This window comes from Apteryx rowi, unplaced genomic scaffold, assembly GCF_003343035.1.
Source record: "Apteryx rowi isolate R43461 unplaced genomic scaffold, aptRow1 scaffold_140, whole genome shotgun sequence".
Taxonomy (NCBI): Eukaryota; Metazoa; Chordata; class Aves; order Apterygiformes; family Apterygidae; genus Apteryx; species Apteryx rowi.
In genome coordinates this window covers 648,954-673,018 of record NW_020447642.1, presented here as the reverse complement: position 1 = coordinate 673,018, position 24,065 = coordinate 648,954, and the positions used below count along the sequence as shown (strand labels likewise).

General features: G+C 40.3%; 3 protein-coding genes across 12 annotated transcripts in view; 1 reads left to right on the top strand and 2 right to left on the bottom strand.

Annotated features, from left to right (window-relative positions):
• LXN (latexin) lies at positions 1–7,130 on the bottom strand. Its single transcript, XM_026057807.1, has 6 exons — positions 6,983–7,130; positions 5,310–5,372; positions 4,515–4,689; positions 3,756–3,892; positions 1,526–1,588; positions 1–326 (listed from the first exon to the last, which is right to left on the bottom strand). Exons 1-6 carry the CDS (start codon positions 7,118–7,120, stop codon positions 231–233), a joined length of 672 nt encoding a protein of 223 aa, XP_025913592.1. The 5' UTR covers positions 7,121–7,130; the 3' UTR covers positions 1–230.
• GFM1 (G elongation factor mitochondrial 1) overlaps positions 1–22,471 on the top strand; it is a 36,380-nt gene extending 13,909 nt beyond the window's left edge. For 2 of the 10 annotated variants that reach the window (XM_026057803.1, XM_026057801.1), the window contains 5 exons: positions 7,864–8,026; positions 9,152–9,296; positions 9,993–10,153; positions 11,186–11,239; positions 12,065–12,490. In XM_026057803.1, the coding sequence (XP_025913588.1) occupies positions 7,864–8,026; positions 9,152–9,296; positions 9,993–10,153; positions 11,186–11,239; positions 12,065–12,196 (655 nt within the window). In that variant the 3' untranslated portion in view covers positions 12,197–12,490. Of the gene's footprint in view, positions 1–7,863; positions 8,027–9,151; positions 9,297–9,992; positions 10,154–11,185; positions 11,240–12,064; positions 12,491–13,768; positions 13,894–14,143; positions 14,560–14,936; positions 15,018–15,363; positions 15,781–16,237; positions 16,445–16,927 lie in introns of those variants that run through there. The other 8 variants (XR_003252182.1, XR_003252181.1, XR_003252180.1 and 5 more) reach the window with 8 other exon arrangements.
• LOC112961974 (ovocalyxin-32-like) lies at positions 15,865–20,294 on the bottom strand. Its single transcript, XM_026057776.1, has 6 exons — positions 20,289–20,294; positions 18,738–18,800; positions 18,241–18,415; positions 17,381–17,517; positions 16,474–16,536; positions 15,865–16,361 (listed from the first exon to the last, which is right to left on the bottom strand). Exons 1-6 carry the CDS (start codon positions 20,292–20,294, stop codon positions 16,203–16,205), a joined length of 603 nt encoding a protein of 200 aa, XP_025913561.1. The 3' UTR covers positions 15,865–16,202.
• Positions 22,472–24,065: the final 1,594 nt, after the last annotated feature.

The following is a 24,065-nucleotide window of genomic DNA, read 5'->3' as shown; positions in this document are numbered from 1 at the left end:
ATTCTTTCTAGCAACAAGAAGTTTTTCTATTAATTTTGACACAGCATTTGATTATGCAGCAGATAAAATGACTGTTGGGTTATTAGATCAAAGCAAAATGCACAGGAAAAGTTTTACTGAGCAAGGACTTGTTATTTGTACCTGGACTGTGTGTCCCCCATCTACTTCTCTGCCCCCCTTCAAACACTTGTAGCATTTCAGCTTCCGCCACTGTAGGGCCAGGTGCTCTGTTAGTACTCCGCATGTTTTGGCTGACGGCTGTTCCGTGTTACTTTAACGCCATGCTGTGGGTGCCAGAGAACTGTCATTTGCCAGGGAATAATCTCCTGTGGGTAGAAAGTAAATGGTGTGCTGGAGAAAGTGAGAAGGTATTTTCTTTGAACAATACTGAACTGGAATTGACTGCTATAATTCAGCCCTACCTGGGCTGATTTTTAACTGGGTTGATCAAACACCAGTAACAGTGCAGGGTAAGCAGTATAGCACTCAGTCCTGTAGAGCTCTCAGTATTTAAGTTCTCTGTCAAGCTTTTTTTAGCCTGTCTGGTGCTCTGTTCTGCTGCGGCTACACAGTTTCCCTCTTCCAGGCTAGTTTTACAGCTCAAGTGTGTCTGTGTAGGATTACCCTTCTTAACCACAGTGCTGTTGATGTCTTGGGACACCCCTCCTCCCTCCCAAAATGGAGCACAACGAAGCACCTATACTTCTGAATTGCAGTTTGGTGGCTAATACTTTCTAGGAATTTTTCTTCACAGAAAATTCTGAGGAACTAAAGCATTATAGATGCTCTAACTTCACTGAAAGTGCAGTGGGGTAGGAAACAGCGAAGCTAGGAGTGGGAGTGAAATCTCTCATCGTTATCAGAGGATGACTAATTACAGGAAGTTAGGCCAGAAGCTCTTTACTGTGTAAACTCTTTCAGTTTCTCTGCAGCAGCATCTCATGAAAACATTTGCCAAGATTCCAATATTATGATGAAAATAACATACAACGTAAATACTATTCTAGGAAACAAAGCTACTGCTGCTTGTGCTGTACCCTGTATCCTTCTCTCTGAGGAAAATTGGGGTAGATGATGCTTTTGCATATTAGTCCTCCACTGCTGTCCCTCTAGTAGAGAAGTGCCCTGTTTGCAGCTCCAGCTGGAATGGAGTTTAACAGCCCAGGATGCTGCAGCTTTTTTTCCCCTTTAGCCCTGGCTGGTTTGGCAACAGTATCTTCCAAGAGAGGAGATCTGTCAATGACCATATATTGAACCTCTGCCATTCAAAGAAGGGCCCAGATCAGTTGAAAATTGCAGTCTCCTGACACAAGTTAGAGACTTGTCTCCTGCCTGCGTGGGGCAGAAGCAGAGAACGCTGAGACGGGTGGGCGCTCTTTGCTCTAACTTTAGGCAGTTTGCTGCCCAACCTCCAAGCATCAGACCTGTGAACGCCTCACCATCCCCATGGCTGAGTTGGAGGTTACGCAGTTGGCAGTCTTGAAACAAAAAAAGACATTTTTTGTTTTTAGAAATAAGACTTTACCTGGGACACAAATTCGTGAAGTAGAACCATGTAGTCAAATTCAAGGTAATCATCACTTCTTTTCTGGAAAGACAAGATGAAAAGGGCTGAATTTGGGGCTCGCTCCACCTTAAGAGCAGTGAATCAGTTCCCGTTGTTATAATAAAAAGTCTTTGGTAGATGAAACTGGCAGCTTATATTAATGAATAAAGCAGATGTAGCGTAGTCACTACAACAAAACAGAAAGATACTGTTTTGTATTTCCATGAACTCCAAAATTGCATTTGAGAGACTGAATATAAAATTTGAAACCATGCTAATTCCTGCCTTGAAGTTAGATTTTTTTCCAACTTGAGGAACTTATTTGGAAAGGAACACCTGGTTGTATAGTCTTATGGTTCTTTGGTTTCGCCTAAATAATCCTGAATAAAATTGTCAAAAGGATGAGACTTGCAAGGCACTCCAGAGGCCTTACAGTGGCTAACAAGTTATCAGTGGCTGTGTGAGCAACAGAATACCCACTGGCCTGTGCAACATACTTTACGAATCTATTCTTCAGACAATAGAAAAGGAAAAAAAATTACTAGCTTGATTAACAAAGTAATCTAGTTTAATAGTATTTTGCCGCCTTTATCGTTAAATTAATCTAATTTGTTAAATAGGGTTTTTAAATCTTGCCCATGCATAACCCTACAGCATCCATGACCTGCTTTTAGGTAGATATCAGAGGGAGCAAAATGTTAACAAATCTTGCTCCTAGAATGAGTTTCTGCATTTTCTTCATATCCAGAACTTCATAGAAGTTCATTGGCTATTTTGAGTGGCCAAACATTTGGACTCTGGAAGTTTATTCTGAAGACTCCTGATATCCTGGGTTTTCTACATATGAAGTCCTGGTTTCTCTATTCTAGACTACATACTAAATTTTCTTGAATTTGAAATTAACCATCTGTTGGAGTTATTCTTAACTCACACCATCTTTTTTCCAAGTAGAGGAGAGAAGAATTGGGGAATCCACAGAATTATGTTAATTAAAAAAATAATAATAATGACCCTATAAAAACTTTTCTGAAAACAGGTTGCTTATCAGTTAAGCCTATTCCAGGTAAAAAGTCTGCAAGGCCTATTGATTTGGCAGCTAATGACAAATCCACATCTGCTCAGTATAAACACAGTATTTGTAATCACTCAGAAATTAATGAAAATGTAAATTATTCTGTCTTGAGGTATTTTGCTCCTTTCCTTTTTTGTGACACATTTCCCTGAATACTATTTTCTTATCATAAACTTTAATCAATGATTACCATGCTAATATAAGTCTAGGAGCATTGCTCCGATTGAGTGAACTTTTCAGATCGGGTAGACAGCTATCCCTGAAGTAAGTGTAATACGAATTGTTAACTGGCTCATTTAAAAAAAAAAAAAAAATTGGAGAGTATTTCTTCTGTATGAATGGTTCAGGTAAAAATTAAGTTTAGGCTTAAGATATTTTCTCCTCCTCCCCCCCCCCCCCCCCAAAAAAAAGCATTAGTAAAAGTAAAAAGTAAGTTTGGGAAGAGCAAAGTAAAAAAGCTAATATTAAGAGTGTGAACTTAAATCAATACTTTCTTTCTTGATTAGCATTCTGAGGTGAACTAGCAGATGGCTGGAAACTGGAATGCTGCAAACAAAAAGCAGTGTAGATTGTGTTCTGCTGAAGTCGAGATGCAACCCATTACTATTTGCTTGGGTATTGCAGATGTGTCAAGCCATATTACTGTGACTGTGATCTGCTTTAAGATAGATATCAGAGGGAGCATGACAGATCATGGTGTACATCAAAAGAAAAAGGAGAATATTCCAATGTATATTCTGCAGAGGCAAGAATACTGTCAGCTGGGCCTACAGGAGACTATAAATGAAAGGCAGGAAAGTAATATAAGATTCTAATCAAAGTGATGACCTCCAGGTGGAAAAGTCAATTTTGTAACTGACAAGCATAAATACTGTTGTTGCCAAGGATATACAGCATCTATAAGCAAAACTTTTGAAGAGAAGGAATGATCTAAATAAACATTCAAGTCATCAGTGAAAGCAAGATTTGCTAGAGTGAATGGGTGGGGGGAATAAAAAGCAAACACTGGCTTAAAAATGAACCAGACCAAGAAATCCAGACGCAATTGAGGTTTCTTGCTTAAGAACTTAACCACAGCTGTAGTCTAGTGTCTGCCACAAGAGTTATTCTTCTTGCAGGTCATTGATGGTAACTTACCACTTGCCTCACGTCTTTAATCTGGGCAAGTTCGTACCGAGTATTTTCAGTAGAGTTCTGCCATATCACATACCCAGCGGCGACCCGAGCTAGCAGCCTGATGGGTTCCATTTCTGGGGGCACATTGCCGTGGCTGTCTGGCAGAGAGGACAAATAATACGCATTAAGCAAGATTCATGGATTTGCAGTCATTAATAGTACAGTCTAATGAGTAGGGTTTGGGGCTAAGGTTAGGAGACATGGCTTGGGTTCCTTGCTGTGTCACAGACCTCCTCTATAACCTTGGAATAGCTGCTACATCACCACTGTGTCTGTCTCCCTCCCACTTCTCACTGTTTGTTTATAGTCTGTAACGTCTTCAAGGGAGGGGTTGTTCTAAGGTAAGAACAGGCTTGAGTACTACAGTCAGGGCATCTGATGTACTGTGCCACGAACCACCACCGTGACAGCTGCGTTGATAAAGCAGAGGTAAAAGGGGTGTTCAGGAAACAATCATGTGCACATCATAGATTGATTCTGGATTTTGGAATGAATGAATGAATTTGGTAGTGTTGTCATTGACAAACCATCTTGAATAAGAGAAAGTAAAGACGCATGTATTCAGAGTAGGGCTAACGGCCCGATCGCCCTCGCTCCTGGCTGGTGTAGCATGGGCTCCCACATGGGTCATGGACCACCACCGCTTCAACTCCAGTTTGCTTCTGGCCACGGAGGACATTCTTTCAGTAACTTCCCTCTCCCCCACCCCCTTCTTTGTACCTGGTATGTTTTGAGCCACAAGCTCTTTCTTCAGGCTCTTGATTCGATTGTAGAATATATTATCTTGTTCATCAGTGTTCTTAAGTTCTCCTTCAATTGTAAAGTGTACATCTGGAGCAGCATTTTCCTTGCCCAGATGATAAAGAATCTCAGCAGTGCAGTTAACAATATTGTCCTGTTACAGAGTTAATCACGTGTATTAATATTTATGTAAATACATGTATAATATTGTTAACTCACACTTATAAAATGTATTTTTTTCTTTGAATAGTTGCTATTTTCTCTGAGTCTGACCAATGGAGTATTGGGATTATTTAAAACAAGGTCAAATTCGTAGCATCTATGTGAATATATTTTAAAGGTAATTTTCTTTCTGCCGTGACGTAAAAGGCAATGTTCAGTGTGGTGTAGAATGTTGCTTGTGTTACTCAGTTGGAGAAATGGATTAAAATAACTCTAACTGGAAATTGAAAATTATGCCAAAATGTCCTTGTCATCCCTCAAAGATCTTGTTGTGTCATGGTGGTAGGCACCAGCTATTATTCAGGGCTTTTGTGGTGTAGAAAATGATAGTTCCCTGTCAGGGGAGATTCAGCCCTTTCTTTTTTTTTCTTTTTTTCTTTTTTTTTTGCCTGATTTACAACACAGAAAAATTTGAAACACAAAAAAAAGTATTAAATGTGTGTCTCCTGGCCTCAGCTGGGATCAGCAGCACAAACTGTTGGCTTTTTATTACGCATCAGGAGTGCCAATTTCTGCTCATAGAATTTATTAATTAAATGAATCTGAACTCACTTTCTCAAGGATATCTTCTAACACCAATTTCAGATGGTATTTACGTCCAATGTTGTCGATGTCCTAAAGGAGAAAACATGTATTTTGTAGTACTGAACTACTTTGCATTGTGGAAAAGATTGTAATTATTCTTGTGAAACACGTTGCAGCGGAGTCCTTGTCTGTAATACAGATGTAGAGCAGGACTGTTATTTCCTCCTACCGTGTTAAGATCACTCGTTTCATCTGCGCCTTGTGTAACATCTGATTAGGTATCTCCGAATCCCTTTCCACTCTTGCATACTACTTAACTGCCGTCTTAGAGCTCACAATACGATTCTCTTCCGTAACTGCTGCTTGGTTAGATACTGAGACAAGAGAGTCTTCATTAGGTTCCTTTTATTAAGTACATCTTGCATTATATTGCACATTGTATTGTGTCTCTCTGCAGTATTGGATATCTAAAACAATGACCTAGGCAGATGGTTTAGTTTTGCTATAACCGGTGCTCCATAGCAGGTTCACTAGCGAGTCAGGAAAAGGTCTGTGGTGAGAGTTTGGTCTATCCTGGTCGTAACCCAAAGAGTATCCTCCTAACCGAGCGTGCGTACGATCTTGCGTGGGGACCGATTCCTTGACCGAAGCATTCGCTGCCTGGTGAAGGGCGCGATTGCTGCAGCAGTAGTGTCAAAATGGGCAGGGTTATAAAATGTGTTTTGTACTTGCGGTGCAGGTGTCGCAGACCTGTACTGCTCTTAGGGCCTCAAGCGAGGCTGTCGCAAACAGGCCTTACTTATACCTGTACTGCAAGACCTGATGCACGTTTTGATCTCCCTGTGCTGACGTGTCTAGCGACGGGGGCTCTGTATCAAATAAAGAGTACTGAATAGGTGAACGATCTCTGCAAGACAGACCCTGGTTTTCAGCTGTGAGGTTATACATCACAGCAAAGACACCAAACATGAAAGCCCCTGCTGAAGGGTGTAGAGATGCAAAGGTAGCTTTTACCTCCGTTTTCCAGATCTGCAGAAGAAGCATAATTTGAGTATTTTTTTAGGATGTGCCATTGATTGTTTTAAAAGGCCTTGGCCTCATCCTTGTCTGCTCATTAGCTTGTCCATGAAAGATAAGCTAAGCTGTTGCCCACAATTCATAAAGCAAATAACCAGATAATAACCAGGTTTATTCATATTTAGTATTACTGCAATCTTTGGTAGTAGAAAACAACAGAAACTTTTTCAAATCCTCTCGTGCTCATTTGAGGAATTATCTCCATGTTAGTGAGAAGAAAATAAGAGTATTGTATTGCGTCGGAGAGGCAGTTTGATTTCTATCAGCAGGATGGAGCTAGACTGAGCGTGTGCCTGGGAGTCGGGGCACTGCGCAGGGCTGTGCAGAGGTGGCCCTCGTCCCCCCCAGCGGCCCGCGGGTCTCCTGAGGCAGGAGGGAGGAGAAAGGTCCAAGGGGTCCGTTTACATGTTTGGATCAGAAGGTGTGATAGAGCCCTGCTCTCCGTTGCTAAACAGAGAACTTCACTGTAACTCAGAGCAAGGTGAAGGGGAGGAGGTGGGAGCGGTGCTGGCGCGGAGTTTCCTCCTTCTCCTTGTCGAAGGCCCCGGGCAGCGAGAGCCCCTCAGCTCTGAGTCGGGCTCCTGGGCAATAACCCGCGCGCGGGCCGGGCCGAGGCGACTCACCTGGGCAGTGGTGGTGGTCACGGCGCGCAGCACCAGCCCGCGGCTGGGCCCGCCGCGCCGGTGGTTGAGGTAGGCGACGGCCAGGGCGGCCGCCCGGCCGGCAGCGGCGGTGGTGGAGTGCTGCAGCGGTGCCTCCATGGCGGCCCGGGCAGCGGCGGCTCCCCCCGTTGCGGAGCCGCGGCAGGAAGCGGCCGCCGGGGAGCGGCCGCCGCAGGGAGGGACCGCGGCCGGCTGCTGCCAGCCCCCGGTGCCGTTCACACGTGGGCAGGGCGTGAACGTTGCGGGGGAAGCTACCGGCCTTCCGGTTTCATTCAAAAAAAAAAATATATTTATATATACACAGATATATGATATTCACATTCCCAAGGCTTCCCCCTCTTGTTCAGTTTGTCCAATTAAAGTGCTGCCGTCAGAATGCTTTGTGGGAGGAAATTGTGAGCGTGTGAGGAAATAAAAAAGAAATATTGCTCTTAAGTCAGTCATCAAAAAGAGGCAAGTCTAAAGGTGAACAGGCAGTATCGGTGTCACTTGCTGCACGCAAGGGAGGTTTCTGTTTTGTTTTGTTTGGGGGTTTTTTGAGATTACATCATCACAGTCTCTTAGTTTCCAGCTCACAAGATGAAAAAACTTCTTCCTTCTCTTAAGGAAGTACTGAAATTGGAGGGATTAAGAAGGAATAGAACTCCTCTTAAGACAAGCTAAATAAATATTCTCAACTATTCTTTCAGTCACTGTTATGGCATTTAGCCCTTTTGGTTAAGCGTAACTAAATGGAATAAAGCAAATTGCAGTACGAGAAATTTTGCCTTATGAAACTGTGGTTAGAGCATCGTTTGTGTAATGAGTAACATGGTGCTCTGGGTTTGCTTGTTTGTTTTTAGGTTTGAATTCACACACAAGAAACAGAGCGGTGGGGCAGGCCAGTATGGTAAAGTTATAGGGGTTCTTGAGCCTCTGGATCCAGAGGACTACACAAAGTTGGAATTCGAAGACAGAACTATTGGCACAAATATTCCAAAACAGTTTGTGCCTGCTGTTGAAAAGGTATGAAGCATTTTGTGGTGTGTGTGTGTGTGTGTGTGTGTGTGTGTGTGTGTGTGTATGACATAAGGAATATTGATTCTTCTCTTTTTCCTGCTGTGCTGTCAACATGTGCTATATTTGTCTTACCCCAGGCAAGGAGACTTCTCCCATTACTTCAGTGGAAGCAGAATCAACTTTATGTGTTTTTGCTTAATATCTTACATTCCTAGGTTTTCCACTTAATTTAGAAGTGGTTGTTTGTTTTCTTTGCTAGCGTGTGCTTAGCTCTATTTCCATAGCAATGCCACTATACAAAAGGTAGGCTTTCCTTTCTTACAGTAAAGCAAACCTCCTTTGAATCTGCCTTTTGATTCCCCTCTTCTGCTTTTGATTGTGGTCACTTGATCCTAATCTCTAATTCTGAAATATGCTACATAATTTTTTTGTTATTTCTCAGAAACCACTTATGTAAGAAACTGCAGTTAAGTTAGATTTCCTGAATAAATTACCCAATGTTCTTTCTTTTTCCCCTCCTCTGGGGGCTTCTTCTATGTCTGCCTCTGTTCATGTAACTGTTTAGTTTATCACATACAGCTTTAAATAATACCTTTTTATCACCATCTTTCATCACCATTCTTTATCACTATCTAGCATCATCTTTGGATTCCTGTAATAACTAAACTAAAAGAATTCCATCATTCTTCTGTGATGCATCACTTAACAATTTTTGCCAAACACTGGAAAAAACTTGCAATCTTAAAAGAATTTTGTTCTTCGGTGAAGTGGTTAAAGTAGTTGCTCTCCACATAGAGCCTTCTTTCAGTTATTGTTCACAGGCTTCATTAACAAAACAAAATCCTGAACACATTTCTTATCTTCAATTTCTAATCTGATTTCCGTTCTTAAGGTGATATCAAATTGAAGAATGACAGTACAAAGTTTTCAAATGCTTGGGAATGAAAAGTTTTCCCCGCTATGTTGTATTCTGTTGTCATCTTATCAAACAAGAATTGTTCATTGTCCAGATGTGTGATTGTTGTTTAAAAATGTTTTATTTAATGTCTTTTATAGGCTGTTGTTAATGCTGCTGTTTTTAAAGCTTCGTTTTTGTTTGAAAGCTGCTAACTTTAAGATGTTATTTGACAGGGATTCAGAGATGCCTGTGAAAAAGGTCCGGTGTCAGGGCACAGGATATCTGGAGTCCGGTTTGTCCTAGATGATGGTGCACATCACATGGTGGATTCTAATGAAATCTCTTTCATCAGAGCAGGAGAAGGAGCTCTAAAGCAAGGTATAAAGCTAGTCATTTGAATATGCAGTCCTACTGGATTCTTTATTGTTGGAGCCAAATTAAACAACCTCATTTTCTGGGGTTCACTTGTTGCCTGGTGTATCTATGCATACATTCAAAGTTTGTTGGCCAGTTATGTAGTGCAGAATAAATGCAAGAATTTACAGAAATTTTGAGGAAGGCAACCTAATTCTTGTAGCTGTATGAAGGAAATAAGGAACCTTTTTTCTTAGAACACAATAAAGAAACATGAACAGCTTAATCTTATAGAGGTAAGAAAATAACATTCTATCAAACTGTGTGCATCCCGGCATTATGGTCTCTGAAATAGAAGATAGGGGAGACAGAATTCTAAAACAGCATTAGCCACAAAGACACTTCATTGCTATGCGCAGGAGTATCTTGAATGATACCTGGCTTGTTCTCTAGTTTGTCTAGCTGCATGTGAATTTAGCTGAAAGTTAATTTATACGGTCTTGCAAAACACAACTTCCATGAGTAATACATTACTGTTCACTGTTACGGTCATGGGTCTAATAGGAAACATGTTGCCTTAGCTGTCACTTCTGGCCTTACCACTGTAAGTCTGTGGCAGCACTTTGATTTCTTGCAAGACCAAATTAAAGATCATTTAATGTGCGTGAACTAGGTAGGCATAAGACTTATGAGTGGTTGTTTTTTTTTTTTTCTTTCCAGCTATGGAAAATGCTTCTGTGCGTATACTTGAACCCATCATGGCGGTGGAGGTGATGGCACCCACTGAATTCCAAGGAGCAGTGATAGCTGGCATTAATCGCCGTCATGGAGTGATCACAGGACAAGATGGCACAGAGGGTTACTTTACTCTTTATGCTGAGGTGTGTGGTGTTAACTGGTTCTTGATCCTTTTTTCTTTCCCTTCCTGTATTGCCATTTAACTCCATTGCTGTTTTTCTTACTAATGCATGCAAACTTACAGCCAGGTTACTCAGTGGATATGCATAACATCAATTTTTAACTCAGCAGTGCAATATAAATGTAATATTACAATGTAGTGTATGTATACAGTGTACACAATGTATACAGTGCAATGTAAGCCTATTATAAAGCTGTCTTGCTTCAGAGAAGCCAACTGACGAACCTAAAACCTTATGGTGGCAGAGAAAGGAACAGAACTCAGGTTTCTCGCAGTTCAGCATAATGCTCTATTCGCTGCATTGACTCCCCCTACCCGCACTTCAGTTGTTTACCAGGAGCCCTTTAATGAGCCAGATTCGGCAGCTGTGCTACTTCGTAGTGAAACAAACTCTGTGCAGCAATACAGACACACAAAGTTAAGGGGGGAAATCATTTGTCAGCTATCTTTCTTCAGCTGTTAACTGGAGGCATTAATTATTGGAGATGCATGCAGTGATTGTCTTCCAAGCCTTTTGTGTCCCTTTTAAAATGCGTTCATTTTCACGTTAGGTGATATGAAATGTATTGCTAACAGTGGTTGTGGGGTAAGTCATCTCAGCAAAGCCTAGCTAATGACAAACCACGTGCTGCCTCATTCCTGTTTCGAGAAGTGTAGTGTGTTTAAAAGCTGCAGTCTTGAGTTTCTAACATTATCATCTCTTGCTTGGTAATGCAGATTACTGACTTTGGGATATTCCAATAACTGGTTTATTCTAACTCTGAGATCTTTGGGTTTCCTGCTGAATATACATTCACTTATGGATATTCATTAGTTGAAATAGGAATATTTACAAAAGAAGTTAGTAAAATCAGTACTGTTTACAAGGAACACCAGATTTTACAAACTGGCTCTTTATATCATAATAATGATTAATCGGATGGTAACCAAAAATTGGTGGAAAAACTAATTATTCCTACTACAAGAATAATATGCTTAATATATATGGTTTTAGGTGCCACTGAATGATATGTTTGGATATGCCACTGAGCTGAGGTCTTGTACAGAGGTAAGTACTTTCAGTATTTTTTTGATACAATATATTTCTTTCCGTAAATCAAGTGTATTAATTTTCATCATCAAATACATAGCATAAGTAGCCTTAAAAGGGATGAAAATCAAAATACAAATGCAGAATAGGAAAATAACCTTAGAGTTATTACTGTTATTTTAACTGCTTTTTAAATATTTTAGCTATCATTAGCTATGTCATTTCAGGCTAAAGATTTCTCTTATACTTTGGGGAGGAAGGAGATAAGTCTTAAATAATTCAAAGTGGTAAATACCAGTAAAGGTATTAAATTCACAGGCTGGAAAAGTTTCCACATACTCCCAACATTCAGTTTCAAATGTCTGCAAGTTAAGAGATTTTTGAAAGAAGTGCTTGCATTAATAAGGTGTCCTTTTTAACAATATACATTTCTATGGTTATACATTGATTGAATTCCTAGATGCATTTGAATCAGGTGAGGCATTTTCTTTATGTTTTACTAATTTGCTATTGCCCATCTCATGTGATATAGAAGTAGCTGTATTCTGTGAGCATTTGAACAGATTGTTGCTAATACCATAATCGTGCTCCGATTTTAAGCAGAGTTGTCGCACTGGGATGGAAACTACAGGCAATTTTATAATCTTGTATCAAAGAAACAATGTTCAGATACTGTTTGTTTATTTTTTGTATCTCATAACTACATGCCTCCATATACAGTGTTTGTGTACTTCATTGTAAATTATTGTTGCATGTTTGCTTCACAGATCATGGTGTGGCCAAGTGCAAAATAGTTACTTGTTTAGCATCCTAACTTTGATTATTCTTTTTCTAACTCTTCAGGGAAAGGGTGAATATACAATGGAATACAGTAAATATCAGCCATGTTTGCCCAGTACCCAAGAAGAAATAATTAACAAATACCTTGAGGCAACAGGACGACTTCCCGCAAAAAAGGGCAAAGCTAAGAGCTGACTTTCTTCCTCTTGAGTACATTGAACAGTTTTTCACAATCTTCTCTAAAAGCTCAGTTGCCCAAGTGATACAAGAGATCGAAGCTGGCTGGATAAATACAGACTGCAGTGGGACTTCCCTACATCATAATACCCTTCCTTTACGGTATTCTCAGAAGTCACCAGGAGATTACAGCTGAATTGTTCACTTGTAGATGCTGCTCATTAACAAAATATATAAATGTGATAACATTAACAATAATTTGTCTTGAAATTTGTCTCAATCCATTTGTATTAAAATAATTTTATTTTTTTACTTGATAAAATATTATTGTGTAATTAGGCTAGTTACTGTTTCTCTGTTTTTGAAAGATTAAAAATCCTAGTTTAGGAGACTAAATATTAAGTGCTTGATAGGCACATGGGATGAATTTTCATCCAATATGGTGAATATTTTTCACTCAAGTGCTCCAAGCGCAGATCCTTTGGTCTGCAGTTCACTTACAACATACAGTCTAGAAAAAAATGCCAATATTTTCTTCTCATCCTTCAGAAATAGTGCTAAGATCCTCCAAAGTCATAATGAATGAATGAACAAATTCACCTGTTGGCAGAACTGGCGTTTCACCAAATCTGCTTATCGCAGGTGGTACAATGCATTTGAAAAAAGTTGACAAGAATTTACATAGAAGTAAACTCTTTCCTAAACTATGAGCAGTATGGGTTCATGTATATGTTGCTTACTTGGCTCCAGGTGCTACCTTCCTAAAAGGATCTCTTTGTCATAAAACCAAACAAAAAGATTCCTTTTTCCAGGATCTTAAAATCAAGAGATCGTGTTCCTGTTGATGCTCATCTTGAGAATCACTTAATTAGATATTGTTCACTTTTAATACAGAGAAAAATTGAGGCTGTCACAGTCGGGTAAGAGAGAAAAGATATCATCGCTTTTTTTTTTTTTTTAATGTTATTACTAAAAGATCCACTATGAGTTTTCCTTGTGTGCTCTCTCTTCCTGACTTACTCTGCTTAGAGCATTTTTGCAGACTTCCAGTAAACAGGCAGGGAATGAAGTTCCAGTTCAAAACCCAACTGCATTCCTGGCACAGCGCTGTGGTTGGTGTTTACCAGACACAGACAGAACTGTAATGGCTGGGCTTTTTTGTCTCAGTCCTCACAGAAAGACATTAAAAACGACTCATTTTAAACTTGAAGGAAGTACAGGGTCAGAGATTTGTCAGGGGCATGTAAGTATTAACTAAACATGGGCATAAGGTTGTGTATGCATATGATGTTGCTTGGGGCCAAATCCTTCTTGTTTCCCTTACATCTGTAACATTATTTTTGTGAAAAAAATTCAGCTGGAACTAGTTTTAAGGAAAGCTCTGCAAGTTGTCTGTCATTTAGGGATTTTCTTAAGCAAACAAATATTGCCACACCTTTGCCACGACTCAAAGAGGGCTTATAAAAGCGGTATGAATGCAACTGCGAAGAAAGAAATGGGGTAGTTATTATTTTAGTTGTATTTTTGGCTTTTATGTTATGCTTATGAGAGGTCAGTCAGGATGTGAAATCTTGGCTCTGGTTCTGCCAGATGTGTGCTGGTTCTCCTCAAATCTAACGCGGACGACGAGACCACACTCGGGGGAGCACCGCGTAGGGACGGCTGAGCCGCAGCGGGGTCTGCTCTACTTAAATGAGAGGGAGGAAAAACAACAGGTAGGAGGGAGGGCTAGCGGAGAGCAGGGGAGCGGGGAAGGACGGAAGAGCCTAAAGGGGACTGGGAAAGGCGGAGGGGTTGTAGCAGCAGCAGCAGCAGCACCCTGAGACAGTGAAAAGGAGCGTGGAACAGGAGCAGTTGTTCTGGGGGTGCCCTAGGTCTAGTTTCTTTGTGCTTCCTTTTTTTTTTCCTTTACTAAAGTTTTAGGTAGCACTGCTAGTGTGTCTGACTTAGTTGATCTCTTCCTAGCAGCAAAACTACGGAACAGAACTCTCCTCTCTTGTCCGTATCCAGTCTCTTACGGATATTCTCATTGCGCTTTTTTCGCATGAAGAATTCACTGTGAACCAGTTGGAGTCTTGACTCAGATAATGTTCACCATTATTAATAATTCAGTAATGGTAACTGAATTTTGCTTGAGTAAAAACTGCATAGATAATTTCAGGTTTTGATCCACTGACTGAAATCTTGGCCCTAAAGACTTTTATGGAAATTTTGCCATTGAATTCCAGCCAGATTGGTACTTTTCCAGAAGTTAGGACTGTGCAGTTTCTTAACTGATATGAAGGTTGTGCTGCTTACTTGGAGTCAAAGTTACACTGATTTGTCAAGTTGGAAACATATGACTCTCTGTTCTCGGTCCGGAAAGCAGTGGCAAAAATAAAGTAAGGAAACTAACCTTGTAGTTAAATATATTGCTAAAATCGAGCCCCAAAGTGCAAAATCGCTGTACTATTTTCTTGTTTAAATTCTAAAAAATATTTTCATTATCAGTTTCCTATTGAAGTTGTCATTAAAAGCTCTGATTATGTGTTTTGCCAGCACGAAAGAAAACACAGAGTCTGTAAAATGCTGTTTTACTGAATTTATTTTGATGTCCTACGTGCTGATATAAAAAGTTTCAGTCAGTAAAAGTATATCGGAGACTAATACAGTTGTATAAAATGCCTAAATTATTTTGGATTATCAGATCACACAGTTTATCCATCCCCCCAGTTAAAGCTTTCATGTTAAATACCTTAATCATCATTACTGGTTACAGATCACTGGTAGCCCAGTATACTACAAGTTGTAGAAGAAAATAACCATCCCAGAAGGCAGAGACCATTGCCCGCTTCCCTAAGTAAGGCATACTTATTATACGGAGTTAATTTATCGTCATAGAAATTGTTGTTAAGGGAAAAAAGCAACAACTCAGAATAGTTTGGCATAATCTTAGAGAACTTAGGTGGGGGAGTGCATTTGCCCTAAACCCAGAATGGAGAATTTGGTGTGAAAGGGCAAAAATATGTTCTTGCAATAAGACTTTGTTGTATTTAGGATGGGTAAAAGACATGGCAGTCATTAAAATATAGTATCTGATTGACTGGATATCCTGACAGCGGGCTGTTCCTCAGACAAACCCAAACGTGGAAATTTATCTGTACAGAGCCTTAACGTCTTTGCTGTTCTGTCCGTCTTTGTTCAAGGTAGCAGCAAGAACTCCGTCCGTACTGTAAACAGACAAAAAGACACAATATCTGCAAGTTTCCTTCTGACAAACCCTTCCCTTGCGGTGTTGTAGACTGGTGGCAGACATGGGGCGGCAACAGAAAATATTGATATAAAGAAAACATGTTTTAAGCTGACTTCACAAATATGAGAGGAGAAGCTTCCTTTTTTTTTTTAAGCTCACAGAGCAGGGAAGAGCTGTGCGCCAGCGGGACTTGGGCCATCTGTGGAACACGCAGGTTCTGGTCACTGGCATGTACAGGGTCTTGTGGGGAGAGGTTTCGCTGCCCCCCCCCGGTTCACATCCCTTCGGTGGCCAGACACTGGGAGAAGATGGAAAGCTGTGCTCTACCAGCGAGTCATAAAAGAAAACCCAGCCTCTGCTGCATGTAATGGTATTTGTTTTATTGGAGATTTAAGTTAAAAATTAGCAAATAATATATCTATCCAAAAATCAGAAAAAATTTAGTAGACAAATATTTCTCATAGTGACATTAATATTTTTCTCAAGATTTTTATCCAAATATATTAACTTTGTTCACAAACTATGTTACTGTAAGTAACTTAGTTGCATAAAATCAGCCTGTGTATGTATATCTATGCATGTATATAGTAGCAAACTTTTTTAGGTAGATCTCTAGAACCTGTGAGTTTTTACCCTTTAAGAAATTACAGAGATTCATTCTGGAACAAAACAGACTCGTGAAAGCATTTAAAGTCACTGTAGTGTGACTTGTGTAGAAAAATTATCACAACTCTGGGTTTATTAACAAAAGAGTTTTCCCAGTTAATATGTTTATACAAAGCTGACAATCTCTTAAAAATTTTCTTCTTTTTCATATAAAATTCCAGCAGCTGATCCAGATTCCATTCCAGATGCCTCTTCAGACAACTGGTTCTCTGGAGCACAGAAGTACTTCACTTTCAGAGGGTGACCAGGAAGCCAAATGACACGCATGTGGCATGGAATCATTTCCTGGAGAACAGATTTAAGAAAAAAAGAAAAAAGAAAAAAAAAGTTATCTTTATGATCTTTTTGTTGTTTCTCTGTTGACGAAGGTGGGTATTACATATACATGCTTTCTTACCTGTGTTGGAGTTTCGTGAAGTAAGACAGTGTAGTCAAACTCGGTAAAATCATCTTTTCTTATCTGGATATGTAACAAAGGAAAAAGCAACCAAGAACACAAAGTTATATTGTTGAAGTATAGTATCTACTCTGATTTAATTGACTGCATTTAGCTTAATAAGGGAGAGAGAGAAAAAGGGCTTGAGATGCCTATGATAGCTGGCTAGAGTAAGATAGATTTTGTATGTGGAGGGGAGGGGAATTGGGAACAATTCCTGTGTAAAGACTTTGAGGACACTAATTGGAGTGTGGCTTTGCAGTCTGACTGTACTCTGACGTGAAACTAGGCTTACTCAGATGCTAATTACTTAAGTTAACCCTTGAATGAATTTGAGAATCCTATTACTCTCTCTTTCTGAAAAAGTTCTCATTCTAAATAACTTGGGAGTAAAAAGCAAGCACACTATTTGTAGATCACTGATGACTGAGATGGAAACAAACCTTTGGAAACTCCTATGTGCTGCAGCTGTGCGATATGTTCCCCAAGAGAGCTCATATCAAATATTAAGTTGATGCTACCTTTGAGCATAGCTAGGAAGGCAAAGAACACTAGGAGTGACAGTGTGGGGGTGATGAATTGCAGGAGCACATGTGCAAATCTTCTGATTAATCCTGCAGAAGCCAACAGATCCGCTCAGGCAAACAAAAAAACCCAGAATTCTGTCCAAATGAGTAATATTCTTCTACCAAACTCTGGACAAAATAACTTTTTCTGATTGAGATACTTGTATGTGAAGCCACTAGGATCTTGGAAGAATCACAGATATTACAGAAAGCGTGAGCTGTCAATGGCTGTTTTATTTTCTGTTGCTTGGTAGACAGTGTTAGCCTCTCTAACATAGACTTGTAATTTCTACTTGGCTTACCCACTGCTTCACAGACTTGACTTGTGCCATGGAGTAACCCAAGTTCTCGGTTGATTTTTCCCACATTATGTAACTGCTGCCAACAACAGCCAAAGCCCACACTGGCTCAAGGGAAGGTTCAATATTTCCATAGCTGTCTGAAAAGGACAAAGAAAATAATATAAAAATGATGAATTCTGTCTGTTCATCAGACAAATGATAAACCACAGAGCCCTTTGACGTGGCACAGCACTACTCCAGGGACGTAACTCTTCCCTCGGACACGTTGCAATCTTCAACAGGGAGGAGAATGAACTGATGATAAACTTGCTGTGACTGAAGAAGTATGAAAGCATGATGGAACTGAAATTATCAAGAGACGTTATTCACGGAGCCCCCCCCAAGGAGATGAGAAACCCAGCATCCATGAGGATGGAGGTGACTACCTAACCCAGGAGGAAAAGAGGGACCAGGGCACTCTCTTTCTGGTATAGGAAAATTCAGTTATTCATCCTATGTGGATTTCCATCCACAGATGGAGGAAGATTTGTGGATTAAGGCAGTTGTCATTACTTGAAGAAATTTTACATTTACTTGAATACAGAGTTGCATAGGCTTGTTTTCAAATCCTAAACACCTTCACAACACCGTGTTGACTAACACTCTTGCTAAACCCAGCAGGGGTTTTCTCCCCAAGAATCTTTAGCAAGGTGGAACTTTTTTTGGAGGAAAAGAGGAAGGAGGATAGTTAGCTCTACGGTTTTAGGGTGCTACTGTGAGAATACATCTACTTTTTAAAATACGTGCACATTTCCTTGTGTTCTTAAAAGTGCCAAAACTCTTTGATATGAAATGACATAAGATTATTTGGGGGAATATACCTGGAATATCACTTGCAATTATTGGTTTGGTTTGTTGCTTAAATTTTTGGTAAAATGTGTTGTCCTCTTCTTGGATTTGCTTTTCATCTTTGGTATCTACGCAGTTGATAGTGACAGCAGGCGGAGATTTTCTCTTCTGATAGAACACTGTAGCAAGGCAATTCCCAACATTTTGCTGTAAAGGTAAGATTTCAAACTGTTATTATTAATCAACATTTTATTTACATGCAGCCCATTTTAAAAAGAGCTCTTGATATTACCACGTGAAATATGTGTATGTAATAAGTACATTACATTTTTATATGATATACTTTGTAGGAAGCTGTACAAGGATCACAGAAAGTCTTTAGGCATGCTGGACATGCAGGTAAAAGCATAAAAATAAGTCCTTTGATTGTGAAAGATCCATTTACAGAAGCAGTTAAATATATCCTGTTTTGAAGATGTTGAAGTTTAACACACACTGTCAGAGAAAACACGGTGGACTATAAACTTACCCTGCTTCTGTAGTCTTCGGTAGTGAACTGCAGGTAATATTTATGACCAACTCCTGGGATGTTCTGGAAGAGAGAAGAGTTCTGTCCACATTGTAACTATGGCCTTATATATTATTATAACTTAATCACTGCTGAATGCATGGCTCAGGCAGCAGTGTGGTAACACACATCACAGTGTCCCTTGCTTCTGAAGTGGGGACTCCAGGGCAAAGCCAGGAAGAAGAGCCCTGCCCTCTTAAAAGTAGTATCTGGGGTCATTTGAATCCATCAGAAAACAAGGAACCTTAACTTAAATAATTAATTCAAATCTTATTTTGTGTTTCTACTTTTCCGTTAACTCCGTAGAGAAAAAGTGTCTGTCACTGGTTGATGATTTAAAAAAAAAAAAATTGCTTAGCAACTAAAAACTCTTTACTAGTCATGAGTACACAGCATATCAACCTATATTTAAGTGATTTTTAAAGATTACATTAATGCATTGATTTTTATTGTTCATGTTTTTGTTAGAAAACAGTAAACAACCCAAGTTTACCCAGTCTGTCTGTGGCTGGATAAAAATCATTATTCAGTTAAAAAATATATGTTATATCAATCTCAGACATTTTATAGGTATCACAGCACATAAGCTAGTCACCTTTAAGTCTCTGCAGAATCAGGTCCTTATAGGGGTGATATAAAGAAAAGAGGGTTTGGGGGAAGGATGCTCATGAACTACTGCTGCCTGGTAGCCCTCGGAATCTGGAGCAGTATCTAGAACATTGTAATAAATGAGCAAATACTGGTCTGAAGATCTCAGCAGTAGTATGATACGATACTGCAGCAGGTGATCCTGCAAACTGGGAGCTTGCTTCATAAAAATTAAGATTTAAAAATATATTGCTTGGCCTGTTTTATAAACAGGATGCTATTACTTTCCGCTTCGATGCCACGAAATCAGGGACCTCAGTGACACTGCTTTAACAAAATCACTTCTCTTTCCCGAAGAATAAACTGAGGTGCTCCATGAGCACCGAAGAGGGAGAACAAGGGTGCCGTGACTACCTCATGGCCTGTAACTTCAGGACATTGGTCAGATGAGATACACTGATGTGGTCTAGCAGCAAAGGATCTTAAAAACAACAATAAATAACCTTTATGTTAAAGAATGGTTTAAAGCCTTTCCCTGCGGAGATATGCAAGAACAAAATGCAGCTCAAAGTCCTTCACAGGACAGATTGATACGGAGTAACTTCAAAAAAAATAATTACAAATTCAACTTGAAAGGAGGTATTTTTTGCACAGGCTATCAGGGTGCCCTTGAATATATAGATGAATCGCATCTCGCTGACTGATTTACAACAGAACAGGAATTACAAAGGCTAATTTAAGCTTAGTGATGCTAATCTTGCTCGGTTTTTTCTCCTGTGACTGGAAAGAGGGTGACTTCTCTACCCAGCACGTCAGAGCGTGAGGCTAATCTCTCCGCTCTGATTTGCCCTCCGGAAGATCGTCTTTCATGGAGTGAGCCCGGACAGCTCCACTTTATCAGAGTGAAGTGAGCTTTCCCAATACCTCCATCCCTCTAAATCTGTCACCTCTAAAGCTACCAGCAGTTCAGCTACCCTATCATCTCATCAGAAATTGCACTTGTAAGGAAAAACAGAAAAAGAAGACTCCTTGCTGCTAGGAAATAACCAGCAGAAAACACAGAACAAAACAGAAAAGCACAAAACATCAGAAAAGTCTTAGAAATGTACACCTTTGCAATGTGTCATTTTCTTGGATTTGCTAAAACTTGTCACAGTGTTTTTGTGTTGATTGTTGCTGACAGAAATGGTTCGGTTAAATTCTGATTTTGATGCGGGATATCACAAACTGCCCTAGCCCCAAGCATGCTAAAACAGAAGCTTGTTTTCAATATTAGTCCTGAAAAATACTAATTACTATGAACAGGATCAGTGCATCATTTAATAGTGCAAGAGCACAGCCTGAAAAAAAAGTATTTGGATGATCTGCTCTTTACTTCATCAGTCAATCTCTCTCTAGCAACTTCTGTATTCATTTGGGAGGGAGGAGTCTGAGTGACAGAATAGTGAGGATGATTTTACATTTATAGACAACTACTTGCTTGTGAATTGACATTTGGTGGTGTTCAACTGTCTGGTGTATTTTTAAGCTTTTCTTTTGATTAAATCAGCCATAAGTAAATCAAAGTAAGTCTTTTTGCATGCTAGACTGATTTATTAGATAAGCTTTCTGATATACAAGTCAAGTCACTTCTGTGGCTGCAAGTTTGTTCCTTTCACATTATTAATTGGTTTAATAAAAGGTATTCTCCCTTATCACAGACCTATTCCTGCTTCTATCCTTAAACTATCATAGTGATTCTAGCACCACTTGTGTAGTATATTTTGTTACATAGGTTTTCTGTTATGGGACATATGTAAGGTAGCATGGGGAAAATGCTTTTTACTGGAGAATGCAAGCTGCCTTTCAAAGTGTGCATTTAAGTCAAATTGCTGTATTTCAGCAACAGCATTGATTTGTTCCCCCCCCCCTTTTATTTTTATTTTTTTTTAATATAATACTCTTCAAGCAAACAGCAGGAGAATTCTGGCTGTTTGCACAGTGCTGAAGGTTAGAGTCCTAAGCAAATGTGCGCATATTTTACTTGGCTAAATTTTGGCCTTTCTGCTCCTATCACATTTTCTTCCAGAAAGCCATTAATAGCAAAATGATAGTAAAGTTTAATTCACAGGGCAAGGCCATGAGCCCAGCACCTGCCTTTAGTACATACACTTAGTTATATACTGCAGATAATAGGACAAATTGGTTTAGTTACTTGCTCTACTTTTATAAAATCTCATCTTGAAGCTTTGTGAAGAGGAAGTCTGCAGTTTGGCCCCGATCATGCTGTGAAGGGAACGGAGGAAACGGAGCGGCTGAGTTCAGGTCCTTATCATCTCTTCTCTGCTTCCTCATTCTCCCCTTCTCTCCTGCCCCCATCTTGTGCTTTGGCCAAAAATACGTTGTCCTTCTGATCTGCTTATTCTCAGGTTAAAATGACAGTCTGTTATGTGAACAGACATTCTCAGCATAGCAAAATAAAAAAAAAAAAAAATTAGCTTCTTTCTGAATTACAGGTTTACAAAAGAATCAGTAGTTTGTGGCACAGAAAGAAGGGTCTAATCCCTCATGATAATCACTGCAGTTAAGTCTAAGTTTCTAGTTACTGTAAAGCTACCTGGGAGATGTTTCCTCTGTTGTTCTAACGCTCCTCATTTGATCAAGTATTGACATTTTTTCTTTCCTGTAGCCTTGGCTCTTACAAAGGATAAGGCACAGTGACCTAACCGTATTCCTCCTCTTGCCATCAGTCCAAAGAGGGGAGCACATGAAATAGCTGCACTCAACAAGACTGCAACGCTCCTGAAGCAGGAGGAATTTGGCTTTGATTTAACGGATGAGAGTGGCTGGGGTTGCCTGCGGAGCCTTTCCACGACCTTCCTGAAGTTGCACGGTGCAGCACAGCAGCCTGACCGCACACCCCCAGCTACGACAGCGGGGTCTCAAAGCCCTTCACAGGAGCTCCAGTACTCTTCTGTCTGGAGTATCCACTCATCTAAAAAAAATGCTCAGTTTTTCCTCCAATATTATTTGTTCCATTGGTGTCACCTGTTCTGTCTCTGAAAAAAAAGTTATAATTTTTATTGCTGTGATAACTTTAAGAATAGTAACCAGCCTCTGACAAAGTATCTCAGCGGTTTCATTGCATTTCCTTGACAGCAAGCACTAACGAAGAAAACATCTATTGCAACTTTGTCTAAACTTATTATTCAGTCTGATTGCTCAATAGAAGAATATAAAAAAAGCTTCATGACTAGTGACTTGGTAAATACTCAGCTTAAAAGGAATACATAATTCCGTGTTTATGTGGTTTTTGAAGTGGAGATTCTCTCTCCACTTGCAACACCTCCACCATAGTAATACTCACCTAGAAAGCTCTCAAGTGGCACTACACAGCTAAAATACATACTCAGGCTGGAGATATATACCAGAGGACTTCTTTGATCTTAGCATGGAGAGGGAGAAGGTGTATTTGGCATGAAATAATTTTAACTTTTACAAATTTATTTCTAGTTTTTAAGAAAAAAAGAGCACTGTTATTTTCACAGTTATGCCAAAATGCGTTAATAAGGTTGAATAGCTGTTTAAGAGCAGTATCATTCCAGGTCACTACAGAGGTGGCTTCACAGTTCGGTTAAGCTGCTTTAACCACCCGCTAGCCACAGAAGAAGCGGGCACGGAGTGAGACGTGCGCTTTTGGCCCCTGCTCAACCCAGGCAGGGGGGGAAAGCCAGCAAAAATGGCTCTTTATTTTCTCTCCCTCTCTACATTTGGTTTTCCCTAGGCAATCTACCTACCTGCCACTGACTTGATCTCCCCCCATTAAAACGTGGGGTCCTGGCTGCTGAGAACAAGCAGAAGTCTTTAAATTCTAAAGTGATGACCGCAGTAATTTAAAATGACTAAACACATGAAATCACAGTTTGGCGCCAGGATGAGCTTGTGAAATCTCCATCCATAAAACTGTATTCCGTAGCCCAGTTTTAGCAAAAGTTGCGGTTTAGTCAGAAGATCACCTAGCTATACCTGCTGTTTTACTATGCATTGCCCGTCCTGGTTCGGCTGTCGGTGGCTCGGCTGTGCTTTTCAGGAGAGCCCGGGATGGGGGGGGGGACGGACTACTACGTCTGTTTTGAAAGTTTATATCTCGAATTCTGGGGTCTTCAGCTGTCACGTGTTCATGCTTCTCTTATTAAAAATGTACTTTAAAGTGCAACTGTCTACAGCTCCATGAGACGAATGCTGCTGCGACCTAGAAGATGCTCATTTAAGTAAAAAAATAAAAAATAAAAATAAAGGCACCACCATCGGTGCAGAGGGAGAAGAAAAAGCGCCGACCGCAGCCGTCCGCGAGGCAGCCCTTATCACACGCCCGGCACATCCCTCCTGCCCGTTGCTAGGAGAGGAAAAGCCTCATTGAGGTCTCGTTTTACACGAACCTGAGAGCTCCTTCACATCCCGCGGAGCCGCCGCGCTGCGGGCTGTTTCCAATTACCGCCGTTTCACCGGGAGCAGGTTGACGGAATCGGTTTAACACTACGGCACTCGCGAGTTAGCAAAAACGGGATAATTTCACGATGGAGCTAGGTCCGGCGATACACTAGCCCACGCGAAAGGAGCCTAGGAGCCCGGCGCCGCCGCGGCCCTACCTTGAGCGTGGCCTTGCGGACGAGGCGCAGCGCCCGCAGCGCGCCCGGCGAGCCCGCCCGCTGGTTGCGGTAG

What these genes read in the sequence shown, in the direction of transcription:
- LXN (XM_026057807.1), bottom strand. Translation starts at nt 7,120, where the DNA reads ATGGAGGCACCGCTGCAGCACTCCACCACCGCCGCTGCCGGCCGGGCG. An exon ending in TGTGGCTCAAAACATACCAG is followed by an intron (nt 3,893 to 4,514) that starts GTACAAAGAAGG and finishes CCTCTCTGCCAG; the next exon opens with ACAGCCACGGCAATGTGCCC. An exon ending in TTAAAGACGTGAGGCAAGTG is followed by an intron (nt 1,589 to 3,755) that starts GTAAGTTACCAT and finishes TTGTCTTTCCAG; the next exon opens with AAAAGAAGTGATGATTACCT.
- LOC112961974 (XM_026057776.1), bottom strand. An exon ending in AATTGCAAGTGATATTCCAG is followed by an intron (nt 17,518 to 18,240) that starts GTATATTCCCCC and finishes TGTCCTTTTCAG; the next exon opens with ACAGCTATGGAAATATTGAA. An exon ending in TCAAGTCTGTGAAGCAGTGG is followed by an intron (nt 16,537 to 17,380) that starts GTAAGCCAAGTA and finishes TTACATATCCAG; the next exon opens with ATAAGAAAAGATGATTTTAC.